Source organism: Pecten maximus, chromosome 4, assembly GCF_902652985.1.
Source record: "Pecten maximus chromosome 4, xPecMax1.1, whole genome shotgun sequence".
NCBI lineage: Eukaryota > Metazoa > Mollusca > Bivalvia > Pectinida > Pectinidae > Pecten > Pecten maximus.
The window spans coordinates 21507210-21524584 of NC_047018.1; the positions used below are offsets into that span (position 1 = coordinate 21507210).

Below are 17375 nucleotides of genomic sequence, written 5' to 3' on the forward strand. Positions count from 1 at the left end.
GCAACTGCGTAACTATGTTTCCAACTCGCAACCCAGAGGTGGAGGACACCTTAACCACTCGGCCACCGCGGCCCCTGTACTTTCTGGAAATAGGAGGCCAATGATGCTGTTTATAATGTAAAAGTCGGAAATTACCATTCTAATACATGTACTTAGTTACTTCTCCATTCGAAAAAGACATTAGTCACCACAATGAAGCTTCCGATAGAACTTCTAATGTAAAACAGATGATGTAGCTTTGTATACATTATTCGGTATATGTAATGTTTTCATTTTTAAATCAATATCATTTGTACAAACTTCAGTTCATATCAACTAATCTGATGATATCAGAACAAAAGCAGCTGATATCAGAGACCTACTCACCCTAAATTTAAACAACTCAACTTCCTTGGTTTAAAGATGGTTCCCGCATAACCACGCTCAATTTTTGTTTACGTGAATATGTTTAATAATTTCTATTTTCCTTGGATATTCTAATTTACGGGCTTTGTCTACCAAATTATCAAATGAAAAGACTTGATCTTGGATTTAATAGGCACCCGCCTTACATATGCCTCCTAGAGTACCATGCTGGGAAAATAGTATAGTTGGCAGTTAACAGACAATCACGTGACAAAATGATATCCCATACAGATAATGTGCATTTTCCAGATCCAACCAATGATATAAGACACAGCAATAGTGCAATTGATCAGTTTCTATAGTACTATGTACATGTAGGGCGTTATATTTGGCTCGTGCAAGATAGGGGTGGGGGTATTTAATACAGGTATTGTTTACGTGTCTATCCTTTATTGGTTGGATCGTGAAAAATACATTACGCCTCTGTTTATCATGTTTCTCACGTGCTTGTCGGTTTATCTCCAAATATGGCGATTTCCTGACCTCACCCAAGTAGGCGGTTTAGTCAGACCTGATATAATACAGCAAGTACCTTTACAAATTTAACGCAAAGCTTATAACAACCCATGAAAAATGTTTTCTTTTCTTCTTCAGAGGAACAAAAATTGTGCGCAAACACAGGAACCAATCTTTCAACTTATCTTCTGAATAATAGGCTGTGTGAAGTTAGCTCAACATACGACATACGACATTCAAAACTTCATATCTTGTGTTTTTACCAGCCAACGAGGTAACTTTATGTTCAGCGGCTGAACATACGACATACGACATTCAGATTTTGAATGTTCAGCCGCTGAACATACGACATTCGACATTCAGATTTTGATTTTGAATGTTCAGCGGCTCGACATACGACATTCAAATTTTGAATGTTCAGCCGCTGAACATACGACATACGACATTCAGATTTTGAATGTTCAGCCGCTGAACATACGACATACGACATTCAGATTTTGAATGTTCAGCCGCTGAACATACGACATTCGACATTCAGATTTTGATTTTGAATGTTCAGCGGCTCGACATACGACATTCAAATTTTGAATGTTCAGCCGCTGAACATACGACATACGACATTCAGATTTTGAATGTTCAGCCGCTGAACATACGACATACGACATACGACATTCAGATTTTGAATGTTCAGCCGCTGAACATACGACATTCAAAACTTCATATCTTGTGTTTTTACCAGCCAACGAGGTAACTTTTGAATGTTCAGCGGCTGAACATACGACATACGACATTCAGATTTTGAATGTTCAGCCGCTGAACATACGACATTCGACATTCAGATTTTGATTTTGAATGTTCAGCGGCTCGACATACGACATTCAAATTTTGAATGTTCAGCCGCTGAACATACGACATACGACATTCAGATTTTGAATGTTCAGCCGCTGAACATACGACATTCAGATTTTGAATGTTCAGCGGCTGAACATTCAATATTTGAATGTCGTATGTCGTATGTCGTATGTTGAGCTAACTTCACACAGCCGAATAATAAGTCTCTACTGATGGCACAAAGGATCAGACATACAAATCGTTAAAAACTGTTTAGAGATAATATTAAAAGTCAGTAAACTTTCTACCATGTGACAGACGTGGGCTATTTACCAGGTAAATGACTTCTTATACAGTGGTACAAATATCACAGCATTAATGTACTTTTGAAATTTCATTGGAATCAATTTTCAAGAAAATTAGAAGTACCCATGGAGGTGAAAGAAAAAAAAAACTAACGTTGATATTTATTTCGCTTTCATGTTATTTGTGTTATTTATAAATACCTAGCAGATAGCTTTGAATTTCAATATAATTGACAAAACCCTTTATTTCAAAACCGAACAAATATTAATGCTGAAACTAAATGGATCACTACTGAGTATTCGATACAAATGTATCATGCATACATAATTACTGCTGTGAGGAGTGGGGCCATCACGCAGCACAAAAAATAGAAGCTGTAGATATTTTATTCCTTAAAGGACTACTAAATGTGAAGAAAACAGTCAATAGCTCCATGGTGTGTTTTAAAACTGGTTGATATACTTTACATGCACATCGTGAAATAATGATCATGAAGTAATGGTTAAAGGTGATAAGAACAAATAAGTCGTGTTGTGGTGCTCTCCTCGAGCTCAATATCAGAAAACCTAATTAGAAATTAAACTGTCTATGAGAAAAACAAATTATGATATAGACACGGGTTTAACTACGTTTTTATTGCTCAAAATGTAAATAACGAAAAAACAGTCTGAAAACGTATGTACGCAAGACTTGCATGACATATTTAATGAAGTTCGTTCGATAATTCTTCAAAATGTCAAATTTTTAAATACCTTGCTGATAGCTATGAAATTCAATAAAATTGACAAATCCTTCATTAAAAAACCGCACAAACATACTCTCTTTATATTGAATCCGGACGCTATAATGTCGGTCCAAGGTGCGAAAGATTTTGTACAGTCTGTAACAAAAATGATGTAGAATAATATAAGATGCAATTTATACTACTATGACCAGGTCTTGAATAATTGAGTTAAGTTGATAAAACAATACATGTATTAGTATAGACATTCGAGTGTTTATAAGCTTATAGAACTGTTTTCATATGCAAAACAGTGTAGAATATGTTTGAAATATTTCGCCACGTATGTCATATTATTGTATTAATGTATATCATGTAATTTCAAATCTAAAAGTATAACTTTGAATTGAACTTTTTGTAGTGCTATCACATGTCTTTGTTACTTGTATTTATCTGGATTTTCAGTTTTGAGTAAACAGGTTTAAACCCCTTGAAATGCCTTGAAGCCCCGCCTACTTTATGCGAACTGTCCAATGAGGAAAATGTTTCACTCTCTGAAGCCGCGGTTTATTTGTATTGGATAATGTACTATTGATATTGTTCGCAATAGTGTGACACTTTCATCGCCAACAGATAGGGTTCAACGGCAGTAAGAAATCACTTATTTAGAGCCAACCTTGTTGCTCACCCACGCTGTCATTATGGACTTCCTATCGGAGACTCCCTACCATTTCCCTTTTAACTGTAATACTTAATGAAGCATAATGCTCTTCTTTGAATTTATTCCATACATTCCTCTCACCTCAGGCGTCTGCGTCTGGTTAGAATGTATAAAAAATGTATAATCCCCTTCTCCTACTGTATGATATACTTATATATTATTAGGAAAAGGGGCTGATATGTTTTTTCCCCAAATATATAATTTATAAATACTACCCAGAAGCAGACGCTCACGGAAAATCTTCTTTTTGGAAATTCTAATATGTATATACACTTAGTAATATGCCCATGATTCTAACAGATTTTAGCACCCTTTCCCCTCCCTTCTCCCGCACCCTTTCCTCATTCCTCCTGCTCTCAACCGTTACGTTGTCAAAAGATCATGTTAAAAATGAAATGTTGTATTCGATTTTTTTCCTACGCCGACAGCACCAGATAAACAAATATTCAAGGACGAACGGAATGACAGGGAGAACGTTAGCCTAACCAAGGTACCGGCTGTGATTGACAAGAGTACAAGCGTTGGGTTTAGAAGGACAAGAGTACAAGAATAAGAACTACAATTAACCGTCGGCGTCTGAAAAGAGCGTCCACATCATGTAAAGATATATACATATATATTTAAAAGTAAATCCTCCCTCTCTCTCCCTAACATGGATCTAGACCTAATTAGACTTATATAAGTAGTTTGATTGAACCTAATAATAACTGATGCAGTCTCTTGACATTCTGTTCAGATACGGTAGATCGAGAAAACATTTTGTCACAAGTTTGATGGTGTGATCGATTTTCGCTTCAGAGTTGACGTCAGGCGATGCCATGTAGATAAGGGTATTCTGGTTACATATCAACATATGAACCGTTTAAGATAAATCACTGACAATGTCCTACTACTTTTAACTATAATGTTCAATGAAACAAGCAACTGATAGACAACGCAGTGATAAGACTTCGGCACATGAAGCAACTGCATCTTTGGAAAATGAAATATACTACAGAGGCAAATCTTCGTTTATAACAAGGATTTTTGGGGAATATGGTGGGGTATTGATAAAAGAGGGGACTAAGCGGAGTTATTGGAGAGGGGCTACGGGGATTTATTGGAAAAATGACTAAGGGGATTATGGGAGAGGGGGCTAAGGAAAGTTACGGAAGAGGGGGCTAGGAGCTTGATCTTGTTAGGATCTATCAATGTACACAGTTCGAATAGGCAAGTTCAATTATTTATTAACGAAATGATTTTCAGCAAATCTGATTTTCTGTTTCTTTAAAAAATGTAAGTATTCGTCATAACACATATGGTATAGATATACAATTCGGTTTTCATATACATTTCGATTCGTTTACACACCTCAATCTATCGATAGTTTGGGCTGATCGGGAGGTCCCGTGCCGGATTCTTTAGGCTAACAAGTTGTTTTTTGTTTTTAATTTTATTTTTATCTTTTTTTTTTAACATAAAAAAATTAGCATAAGATGATGTATAAGTTTTTTTTAATAAAAAGAATTTAGCGTATGATAAAGAACACCAAAGAATATTTTTTCCATTTTAAAAACATGTTTAAAGCAAGTTTCCGGCCCAATTTGACACATTGTGTCAACGCTTTTTTATTTCACGTTTCCATTGTGATAACACTTTGATAGAGTTGTAATATATGAACACTCCCGTCTTGTCGATATAAACTGTGTTTATTGATCTATTAACTCTCGTCGTTCACTTCATCGAACTGTGACAAGCTTTCCAACAAAAACCCAAACGATCACAAGAAAATTGGTTTCTGAGCAGCCCGGCATTTAGTATTAAATTGGAATAGAGGCCAATGATCGTGTAGGTATTTTGCAGTTGGTTTCTATTCTAAGAAACCTGCTTAGATTGTCCGAAATCATCATTTCAATACATGTACTTAGTTATTTCTCTATTTGAAAAAGATAGGCACCACATTGAAACTTCCGATAAAACTTCTAGTTATACAAGAGATCCCAGAGGGATCTTGGCGCCCAACATTGAATGATCTTTATAGGTTCCATGTCAGATTGATCTTTTCTCTACTTTTCCCTTCCTCCAAGTCTTACTAATCTGTGTAAATTCAGAAACAGCCCTCTAATATTTTTCAAAGAAGGGGAACCTATATATAAAATTTAAAATTTAGCGATAATGGCTGTCTGTCGGCCATGTTGTTTTCGGATTGGTCCCAAAATGCAACACCAGGGACCAAGGGGAACCTACATATGAAATTTGAGAAAGATCCCTTCAGTACCTTCTCTAAAATAGCGATAACAAACTTCAATTGTCAAAATTAAGGATGGCTGCCTGTCGGCCAGGTTGTTTTCTGACTGGTCTCAAGATGCAATATGCAGAACTACAGACCATAACTAGGCACAGAGGGCAACCTACAAATGAAATTTCAGAAAGATCCTTTCAGCAATTTCTGATAAATAGCGATAACAAACTTCAATTGTCAAAATCCATGTTGTTTTCCGATTGGTCTCAAAATGCAATATGCATAACTAGGCACCAAGGGGAACCTACATATGAAATTTGAGAAAGATCCGTTCAGTACTTTCTCAGAAATAGCGATAACAAACTTCAATTGTCAAAATCCAAGATGGCTGCCTGTCGGCCATGTTGTTTTCCGATTGGTCTCAAAATGCAATATGCATAACTAGGCACCAAGGGGAACCTACATATGAAATTTGAGAAAGATCCCTTCAGTACTTTCTGAGAAATAGCGATAACAAGAATTGTTTACGGACGGACAACGGACCACGGACGCAGGGCGATTTGAATAGCCCACCATCTGATGATGGTGGGCTAAAAACACATGAAGCTTTGTATTCATTATTCAGTTTATGTACTGTTTTCATCTCTAAATCAATATCTTTTGTACGAACTTTCGTTTATATGAACTAATCTGATAATATTAGAACAATTAAGAGCAGATGATATCAGAGACCTCCTCACCTAACATTTGGTACTTTAAATTTAAACAACTCAACTTCCTTGTTTTAAAGGTGGGTTCACGCCTATTTATGCTCAATTATTGTTTCCGTGAATATGTTTGATAATATTTTCTATTTTCCTTGGATACTTTAAGTTACAGGCTTTTCCTACCAAATTATCAAATAAAAAGATTTTGTCTTGGATTCAATAGGCACCTGCCTTACGCATGCCTACTCAGTGTCAGATCGGGAAAGTAGTATATTTGGCCGTCAACAGACAATCATGTGACAAAATGATACCCATACAGATGATGTGCATTTTCTCGATCCAACCAATGATACATGGCACAGCAATAATGCAATTGATCAGTTTCTTTTGTACTATGTACATGTAGGGTAGCTATATTTGGCTCGTGCAAGATAGGGGGTGGGGTATTTAATACACATATTGTTTACGTGTCTATCCTTTATTGGTTGGATAGTGAAAAATGCATTACATTACGCCTCTGTTTATGTTTCTCACGTGCTTGTCGGTTTATATCTAAATATGGTGTTTTCAGCCTATTTGATCCATGTAACCTTTAATGAAGATCAATGTCATTTATTTGAACAAACTTATTAGCCCTTTGTTCCGGCTGGCTACATGACTAATATCGAGTCCCTGGACATCTTCTTGGTTGAGATAAAGTTGATTGAAGATTATAGCCTATTTGACCAATGTGACGTTGAATGAAGGTCAAGGTCATTCATTTGAACGAACTTTGTTGCCCTTCACCCAAGCATGCTACAGGCCCAATATCAACTCCTTGGACCTCTTGGTTATGGAGAAGAAGTCGTTGAAAGAGTTCAGCCTATTTGACCTCTGTAATCTTGAATGTAAGTCAAGGTCATTCATTTGAACAAACTCGGTAGCCCTTTACCCCAGCATGATACAATATCATCTCCCTGTGCCTCTTGGTTGTTGAGAAGAAGTTGTTAAAAGGAAAAAGTCTGACGACGGACATCGCACCACAGCATAAGCTCACTTGCCATTTGGGCAGGTGAGCTAAAAACTGTTTAGAGATAATGAAGGTCAGTAAACTTTCTACCATATGACAGATGTGGGCTATTTACCATGTTAAATGACTTCTTATACAGTGGTGCAAACATCACAGCATAAACGTACTGTTTCAAGGAAATGAGAAGTATTCATGGAGTTGAAAGAAAACATTAATATCAATATTTATTTCGCTTTGATGTTATTTTTTTTTTATTATCCTCTTTTTGAACATTTCGGCTATTTAAGTATTACAATTTTTGCAAAAGAAACATTGTTATTGGCAACAATTGGTTAACACTTATACAGGGTTTTTTCTCAACTGATAAACAAATATATGCATGCTAAACAGTAATTTACTTTTTTAGTGATTAAGATATAAATACACATAGTAATTACAAACTGAGTACTTAAATATGATACAAAATGTATTCAGATTATAGTAAATTAAATTGCAACGAATTTGGCAAAATAATAAAAGAGTAAATATGGGCTATAGTTTTTGCAAATCAGAAATTCATTTCAAACCCAAAAGATAATCGAATGATAATACTGAGAATTCAATAAAACTTCTGTTCAGAACGAAATGCTCTGGCATTATAAATACAAATCTATCATTGTAAATTTTGGTCTCCATCAGGATGTTGTTGAAGTTTAAATTATTCCATCAAATGGTAAAGAAATTAAAATTTGTACACAAATTTTAGAATATCGTATAACGAGATTCATTACTACAATCATTTTTTAGTTTGAATTGAACATTTTTGTATAACCTTTGACTTCAAAAAGAGGTTTCACCATTTGGGAAACAAATACCTGTATACTTTACGTGCATATCATAAAAAATACATAAAAAGAACAATATAATGCTGTATTATGTAACCCTTTGTATGCCTGTAATGGCTTTATCATACTCTGCATATCCAAAGTTTAACTACTAAATATGGTCCTTTCTAAGAACGTGAAGGCCTTGACGAGCCTTTATATATATTTAGTACATTATAATTATAAGCACTTTAAACCCTGACAGGTAGGAAAGTCATATGATTGTGAAAACATTAGAAATATTTGATAGTACAAATACGCATAATGTATTTTAAATATTAACAATTAGCACTATAAATGACACCCTAATTTTGATTTAAATTATACATAATTTAACGGTTTAACTATGCATTGACCAAAAAGTTGACCATGCCTCCTTCATAGACAGGAAAAATTGTATGAAAAGTATAAAACCAACTGAAATAACTTCAGGGTAAATTTGTATGCTATTTCCGTGAAGCCTGGTATTTAAGTGATTATAATGAAAATCACTTCAAAACCCTTCAAATGATGTATTCTCATCAAGCCACAATACATACAAGCACGAAAATGATGCCAGGCTGCAATGTAACCAACCCTAAATCATTTCCTGGAAAGGATTTTATAACACATTTCTTTTTTACTACAACTAGGTGTATTTTCAATAGCATAATAATGTAGCCAATGGAAAACATTTAGATTATTATGAGGTGTAGATCTCATTCCATTACATTCACAAATCAAGCAGTGGATTTCTCAAAGAGAAACTTTTAATATTGGCTGTTTTAACAATTTACAACACCTATCATAAGCTTTTTTTTCTCTCAAGTATGTTCCGTTTGAAATCATACATCTTTCCAACATTGTTTACGTTATCACTTCAAGCTTCACTTTGAATGTTCTATATTCTCCTGGGTATCCTACTCCATACATACATGTACATAGTAATAATAATAGTATTCTTTCCCAAACAACTGAACACTGACACACAAATATTGTAAATCTAAGTCTATGTATGTTATCACCAGGTTGTATAGGGAGCCAAAAACACAGAAAAACAAAACTGTAAACAAGCAGTTGATTGAAAATTGAGGTATGGAGAAGTCTCTGTATGTCAATTCATTCTCTTTAATTCTGTAACTTTAAGTGAAACTTGGTATATTGTATAAAACAAAACAATCTATTCACTTATAATTTCATTTTATCATTTAAGAAGATCAAACTTAAAAGTAATTAAGTGAAATAATGCATGCATGCAGAAAAAATCCCTAAACAATAAGGGAATCAAGAACCTTAACTGTGTGGACAATACAGATAAATTTAACCAGTGTTTAATTTTAAAAGCATTTAGCAACAAAACATTGACTTTCAAGAAAACAAAACACTGATTTTCAAAATGTTTGAAGAAAACAGATCTCAATCTTTAATAATAATAAAAAAAAATACCACCCTGATGAAAATTGTGAGAAAATGTACAAAACATGCCACAAACACTAAGTAATGACCATGTTTGCAAGCTGTAGCACTAGGTATAATTATAACACTTCTGAATTCATGTAATAATGAGCAACACTATTTCACGCCCTAGCACAGAGACAGGTAGAAACATATCCAAGAATATGTCTGGCCAACGGTTTTCACATCAAACTGGATTCCTTGTATTGGTCTTTTAGCATCAACAGTACAATTCTTTCTTTACATTCATTCTAACGTTCGTTCAGTGTGTGTATGTATGTGTGTATCTGAAGAAATCCGTAAAGCCCTCTCAGTTGACCTTTCCCTCCTTACAGCCTTTCCCAGACCTCAAACAAATATTACAATATTATATCAGTCCAAAAGTTGGATGTAATGAGGGCTGGGTCACATAATTATATACATCAAACACATATAGTTTAATCAATATTCCTCTTCCTCTCCATTATCAATGTCATTGCCAACTTCGTCTTCTGGTGGTGCAAAGCCTTCCTGCAATACATAGTTTAACTCTTTATTAATCAATGCCAGATTTTCTGACATCAAAATTTGTACTTTATTATCTGGGTCAAGGTTAAAATCAAAGAGATGTTGCCATGTTTCTATTTTTTCTTTTATGTCTTATAATATTTGACTGAATTGGAGAGAGAAAAAAAATATGTCTGTTTCATCCTGTATGAGAAAGCAAATAAACATGTATAAATACTGGTATTTAAAGTACTAAAACATCAATAAACCTAACATACCTCTGTTTGATATAAGATATCCATAATCCCCTTTATATATTCATGATCTTCATGTTCCTGACAGAGCACTTCAATATCCCTCAATTTTCCGAAGTAGAAATCCCTCTCCTTTTCAAGGCCTTCCACAGTAAGTTGTAAATCTTGAATCTATTAAAGAAAGTAGATAAAGATATATACAAGGGATCCCTTGAAGACATAATCAGATTTTCCTTTGATCTAACATCTTTTTATCTACATATTTAAAACCAATATTTCCTGTATCTTTAAAGCAAAAAAAAAAAAAAAACATTTTGTAAAATAAATGAAAATCTTATTATGATCATGAAACTGGAGAGAACTGATCCATTACCCTTTGGGTAAGCTCCGATACTTTCTCCGAGCTCTTGTCTCCTGTTGCATGATTATTTGCACGGGACACTGTCGGCTGTTTGGCACCATAACCAGATGGACTTCTTGTCTGAGCAGATGGAACTAAATCAAAAGTGGAAATAATATATAATTTAACATAACTGCACAAATCTTTCTATTTTAAATTCTAAAGAGAACCAGGATTACTAACAGATTTTTTTCCTTCTCAGTCACAATGATATGAAATAAACATGATCGGTACTGCGAAAACTTCCTGGGGAATTTCATCATTTGGGTTTTTATGTTGCATTAAAAATAATTGACTTCTGTTTTTCTTTTCTATGATTAATTTAGTTGTTCATTTTTTTCCCCTTAACTACAAAATGTCTTTAAGATATAAATACCCATACTTCAATGCAAATTAGCATCAATGATTGAGAAATGCACTATATCTGTGAAATGTAAAGATGACCTTTGCATTGACACTCCAAGACACAAAATAATAAGAACATGACAGATTGCAATCCACAAAGGAATAAGTTATTTGCTACCACAATGACACCTTTCTGGGACAGAATACGGGAAACGATGAACAAAATTTCAGACATGACACATGAAGGTTGGTTTTAACTTACGAGTAGATTTTTTTTTACTTTCACAAACATAGCAACTTTTATATTATTTGTACTTCCTGCGGAAAAAAATCTCTAGTTGGTAATGAAGTTAATATAAGTGATGTTGATGATTTTCTCATCTTCGCTAGCCAAGGCTTCCGATTACGTTACACTCCACGAACCCTTGGAAGATATAGGCGTCAGTTCTGGCCCTCTAGCGGTGATTCGAAATGACCACCCTTCACGCATGAAATTTTCAACCAATCAAAACAAGCGTTACCGATTTACTTCATCGGTGATGTTTACAAACACACATCAAGGTTTGGTGTCATTTCGATGAGATATGTGATCAATGACTTATATGAATTGATCAAACACTGCGAATGTTCCCCCAAAGATTGTGATTTTTGTATTTAGGTAAAATGCCATGACATAGTCGGCAATGTAGCTCTGTACTGGGTGCCGCATTTTTTGTTTACTGCAAAACCAAGCCAGAATGTAAAACGCGATTTGATTGGGTGACCTGGGATTCCAGGGCGCGACGGTTTGAACACGACTATATCCGCCAAGGGTTCGTGGAGTGTAACGTAATCAGAAGCCTTGGCTAGCGAAGATGTGATTTTCTATAACTAAATATTGTCATTGCATGTCAAAATATCTCCTTCATGTGAAAAATTTAAATTACATAAACAACAGTTTGGGACATCAAAATATTTGGATATTGTTCAAATTTCAACCGATCAGAACCCTCCATTTGGTTGCAATTGGTGCCATATTGGATGGCATCATTAATATTTAACATGCTGCATGTCTGCAGAACCATAATAACTATCTAAAGATTCAGAAACGGAAAAGTGGTCTCAGAGAAACAAAAACTTTCTATTTTTATAAAAAGCTTTAATGACCTTTGACCTCAGGACATGAAAAGCAATAGAGCAATCCCATACAACTCCTTCACACAGCAACCAGTGTACCAAATTTGTTTTGATATATATTTTCAATGTTGTGACCATAATAACAATAGCTATGAGAACTGAAGTTGACTTTAAATCTAGTAGGTAGCTTTAATGACTGACACTGAATCTAGCAACTGTGACCTTGGCTTTGACTTTGGGTTCTTGAAACACAACAATGTCTAAATTTCAATATTTTTCTACCTTTGAACTGACTTAAGATCTTACAACAATGGTCCAAAATACAGGTGAATGAAATCCTGTCATTCGTGAAAAAGGATTTTAAGGTTTTTTCTTTTTTTTTCTTTTGCTATATTTCCCCGATTGGACCCCTTTTGTGGCCAATAATGGTCCAGACCAAATTTCGTTGAAATGAATTCAGTTGTTCAAGACTAGTAGGGATTTAAATAATTTACGTCTATTTCCCCTATTGGTCCCAGCCACTCGGGCCCTAGGGGAGCCAAAACCTCCATTTATACAACATAAGATCTCCTTTGCCCAAATAATGCTCCAGACCGAATTCCATCAAAATCGATTCAGGCTTTCAGGACTAGTAGGGATGTAAAGATTTACCGAGCTCAATTTCCTTTATTGGGCACACTCCTTCCACCCCAGGGAAATCACACCCTCTTTTTATACAACATTAGATCTCCTTTGCCCAATAATGCTCCTGACCAAAATTTGATCAAAATCCATTCAGGCGTTCCTGACTAGTAGGGATTTAAAGAATTAACCTCATTTTCCCCTGTCAGGCCCCGTCCCTTTCGCCCCAAAGGGAGCCACACCCTCCGTTTATACAATGTTTTATCTCCTTTGTCCAATGATGCCCAAAAGCAAATTCCATCAAAATCTATTCAAGGGTTCAGGACAAGTAGGTATTAAAGGATTCAACTCAATTTCCCCTATTGGGCCTCACTTCGCCGGCCCCAGAGGAGCCATTACCCTCCGTTTTATAAAATATTTGATCTCGTTCACACAATAATGCTCAAGACAAAATTTCATCAAAAACCATTCAAGTGTTCAGGACTATAGTAGCAATTTAAAGGATTTACCTTAATTTCCCTGATAGATTGAGCCCTCCCTCAAGGAAGCAAATTAAATATTTACCTCAATTTCTCCTAGTAACCCCCCCAAAACAGGAAATAGCAGCAATATGAAAGTTGCACTGTATATATTATTACCTGTTCTGCTTGGTTTGGCTGATGTTTTTGTGGCAGGTGACCGTGTTGCAGGTTTTGCTGGTCCTCCCATAGTCTGACCTTGTCGGCTAGTTACTGGATCATAATCTCCTCCACCATAATTTGCATCGAAGAATTTTTTAAACCATTGTAAAAACTCAAAATTATCTTGAAAACGTCCCTTTACAAGTCGTTCTACTGGAATAACCTATTGAAGTGAAAATGTAATGACAATGAAACTAGTAGCCCGAGTTTTCTCTGGCCCTGTCACCATGTCTGGTGTAGGGCCAGAGCGCACTACTATATGAAAACGTGGAATTATCCGACACCGTTTGGTGTCGCTAAGAATTTGATGCAAAAACAATAAAATCGGGTGTGACATAACACCTACCTTACATATACGGATAAATGAGATATTTATGTACCCCAAAACACCCATTTAGTCTCATATAGGTGTTTTATTCCGTCCGTATAGACCCTCGCTTTACGCTAGTCAAAATTTCATACTTGACTCGACGCCATATTGCTAACTATGTAGGTCGCGGTCCGCCTAATTACCCTAATCTGTGCGCGATGGAGTGAAAAGAAAAAAAAATACAACATTTACTTTTATATATTTTACCGCTTATAATTTATAAATAATGATTTTTTTAATGGAATATAACATCTTTTGGGAAATAATCAACTTAGTTTTCATAATTTAAACTTTGTAAGAAGAAAAACACAATAAATGATATGTGGTCTTTTCGGTCCATTGCGTTCCGATTTGGGTGGTTAGTCGTACTGTCACTTACAAAATGGCGGGTCAACAGTATGAAATTTTGACTAGCGTAAAGCGAGGGCCTGTACGGACGAAATAAAACACCTAGATGAGACTAAATGGGTGTTTTGGGGTACATAAATATCTCATTTATCCATATATGTAAGGCAGGTGTTATGTCACACCCGATTTTATTGTTTTTGCATCAAATTCTTAGCGACACCAAACGGTGTCGGATAATTCCACGTTTTCATATAGTAGTGCGCTCTGGCCCTACACCAGACATGGTGACAGGGCCAGAGAAAACTCGGGCTATGAAACTAGTAGATATCTGTAAATAATTATAAAAAGTCTTAACAAAATCCCAGGGATCCAACAAATTGTTACAATATTGAAACATACTGAAATTGTATTGCTCTCCCTACATGTTTGATATACAAAATGTGATATGATGCTACCACATGGATTTCACAATCACTGATTTACTCATCAAAGGTAAATGTCTGAATACTTATGTTTAACTATGTATATACTTCACTAAGGCAATGGTACCATCAAGTGATATTATAGATATTATCAAATACATTAAGTCATGATCATTTCCTATAGAAATACCGGTATTTTATGTAAATAATTTTTAGTGATGCATTTTACAGAATTCTAGACACTTAAAAAAAAAAAAAAAAAAAAAGATACATACAAAAGTACAAACACAAAAAAGGGAGGGAAAGTCAAATTCTAAAAATTGTTTTTGTCTTTCACATTTCCAATAATTACCCTGTTCTATATAGGTCAACACTCATTATATAAAATATGTTATCAACATATGTGCAATTATGCCTAGCAGAACTTTTAATTGGTTGAAGGTTCCCATTGTTTGAAAGTAAATTTTGTATGTTAAGGGTACTACAGTTAATTAACACATTATAATCATGACTACCGTACATATTGTTTTTGAAAATCTTTACAAAACCATATCTTCATTCAATCATTGTAAGCTTTCAAATTTAAATCACTTCACATGAAACAATGCTTTTGTAAAGTAAAAATATAACCTATAAAAGAGTATGTATTAGATAGGTATTCGCAATGTAAAAGTTATGCTTGTAAAGACTTAGATTTTCATAAAAGCTATTTGAATCATTACATGATTATAATGAAATAGTATTTGTCAAATTTATCTGGAAAAATATATTTTGTCTATTCATCTAGAAGTTCATCAATATAATGATATACAAAATAATTAATTTTGGGAAAATATTAACCTTAACTTGTGATTTCTCTCTCCAAAAAATGGGGGTTACTCACAAAAGACGGAATATCTTTAATAATGTATTAGGTTTTTATGTGACAGTTAATTATATAACTGTGGAATCAGTAAAAATTGGTAAATAACATGCAGAGAATATATTCAGATAGTATTCACAGTCATAGACTTATAGGTGTAAGAAGATGTGGATATGTTATAGTGAATCATGCATACTAGTTAACTGTTCACTTACCCATTTATATCAATCATTTATATTTCATCTGAATTTTAGCATAGTATATATATCATTCAACCAGGTCCCATGTGAGAAGGGGTGAAACAGTTTAACATAGAAAATAATATAAAGTTTAACTTCCTTTATTTTCTTTTATTATATGATATGCCATCGACATGATCTTATTCTGTGATTGAAATACAAATTACATTGTTTTTTCAACATGTGTCATTCACATCATTTTGTTAAATGCCAGTCTTTGACATTTAAGACAAACTAATAAATTGTAGCTGACAGAAAAAGCTGTCATTCACACCTGGTTGGATTTAAACAATCATCTCCCTTAGGAGTAACTTATAAGTTACAAGGCTCTGTATGCTTTTGACAAAAATATGTTTAAGAAGTACTGAATTCAATATAAATTTATAAACTGATTGTATTGGTAGACAACATATACGTAATTCATTTACTACAAACTACCATTCTGTAATTAACCTGTTTAAAAGCTGAATCATTTAAATCACTGACTTGATATCTATCTATGGGTATTAGTAATTTTAGTCATCAACAAGAGGCCCAATGGGCCTGTATTCCTCACCTGGCTCTAAAGCAACTTTGAAGTTGATCTAGGTCACTTCTGCAGATACTATGCTGATTACCACTTTATTCAAATATCAGATTAGGCTAGGTTTATTCATGTCAATAAATTTTCTAGCCCTTCATTCCAGCATAATATTGGCCTAATATCAGGTCTCTTGGTTATCGGGAAATCGTTGTTTCAAGATTTCAGCCTGTTTGACCCATGTGACCTTGAATGTAGGTCAAGATCATTCATTTCAACAAATTCATGCTACAGGCCAATATCAGGTCCCTGGGTCTCTTGGTTATTGAGAAAAAGTTGTTCAAAGATTGCAGCCTATTTGAAACCTGTGACCTTGAATGTAGGTGAAGATCATTCATTTCAAGGAACTTGGTAGCACTTCACCCCAACATGCTACAGGCAAATATCAAGTCCCTGTGCCTCTTGGTTATTGAGAAGAAGTTGTTTGAAGATTTTAGCCTATTTGACTCCTGTGACCATGGATGTAGGTCATTGTCATTCATTTCAACAAACTTGGTAGCCCTTCACACCAGCATGCCACAGGGCCAATATCAGATCTCAGTGCCATGTGGTTATTGTTTAAAGGAAAAAGTTGATGCCAAATAGCTGTACAGACAGACAGGTGCACAATGGCATAAGCTCACTTGCTCTTTGGACTGGTGAGCTAAAAAGACTACCTGGTATATGAAAAAACAAATTAATAGGGGCTCACATAAATATACTCCCACCCATTTCATGAATAAAATAAATCTGTCCAGCGATTCATAGCTATAGATATATTGCATAGAACTTGTACACAAGCTTTTTTTATTTTAAAAAATGGTCAAGTGTTACTTTTGACCTTTAACCTCGACTGAAGAGAGCAAAAGCTAATTAGGTGTAAAATTACATGCTGTGATGTTATGGTGTGGATTTGCCTAAGTCTGTCCAAGAGGTTCAACAGTTATCTGGTCTTTATCAAGCTTTTTTTTTATTTCAAAAGTGGTCAATTGACCTTTG

The 17375-nt window shown here is 34.7% G+C and overlaps 1 protein-coding gene across 3 annotated transcripts in view; it reads right to left on the reverse strand.

Moving 5' to 3' along the window:
- Positions 1-7600: 7600 nt before the first annotated feature.
- LOC117325492 (microtubule-associated protein RP/EB family member 1-like) overlaps positions 7601-17375 on the reverse strand; it is a 35490-nt gene continuing 25715 nt past the window's right edge. For 2 of the 3 annotated variants that reach the window (XM_033881749.1, XM_033881748.1), the window contains exons 5-8: positions 13535-13739; positions 10788-10909; positions 10439-10585; positions 7601-10184 (exon numbers count right to left, since the gene is read on the reverse strand). In XM_033881749.1, coding sequence (XP_033737640.1) covers positions 10116-10184; positions 10439-10585; positions 10788-10909; positions 13535-13739 — 543 coding nt within the window. In that variant the 3' untranslated portion in view covers positions 7601-10115. Of the gene's footprint in view, positions 10205-10438; positions 10586-10787; positions 10910-13534; positions 13740-17375 lie in introns of all 3 variants that reach the window. The other variant, XM_033881750.1, reaches the window with a different exon arrangement.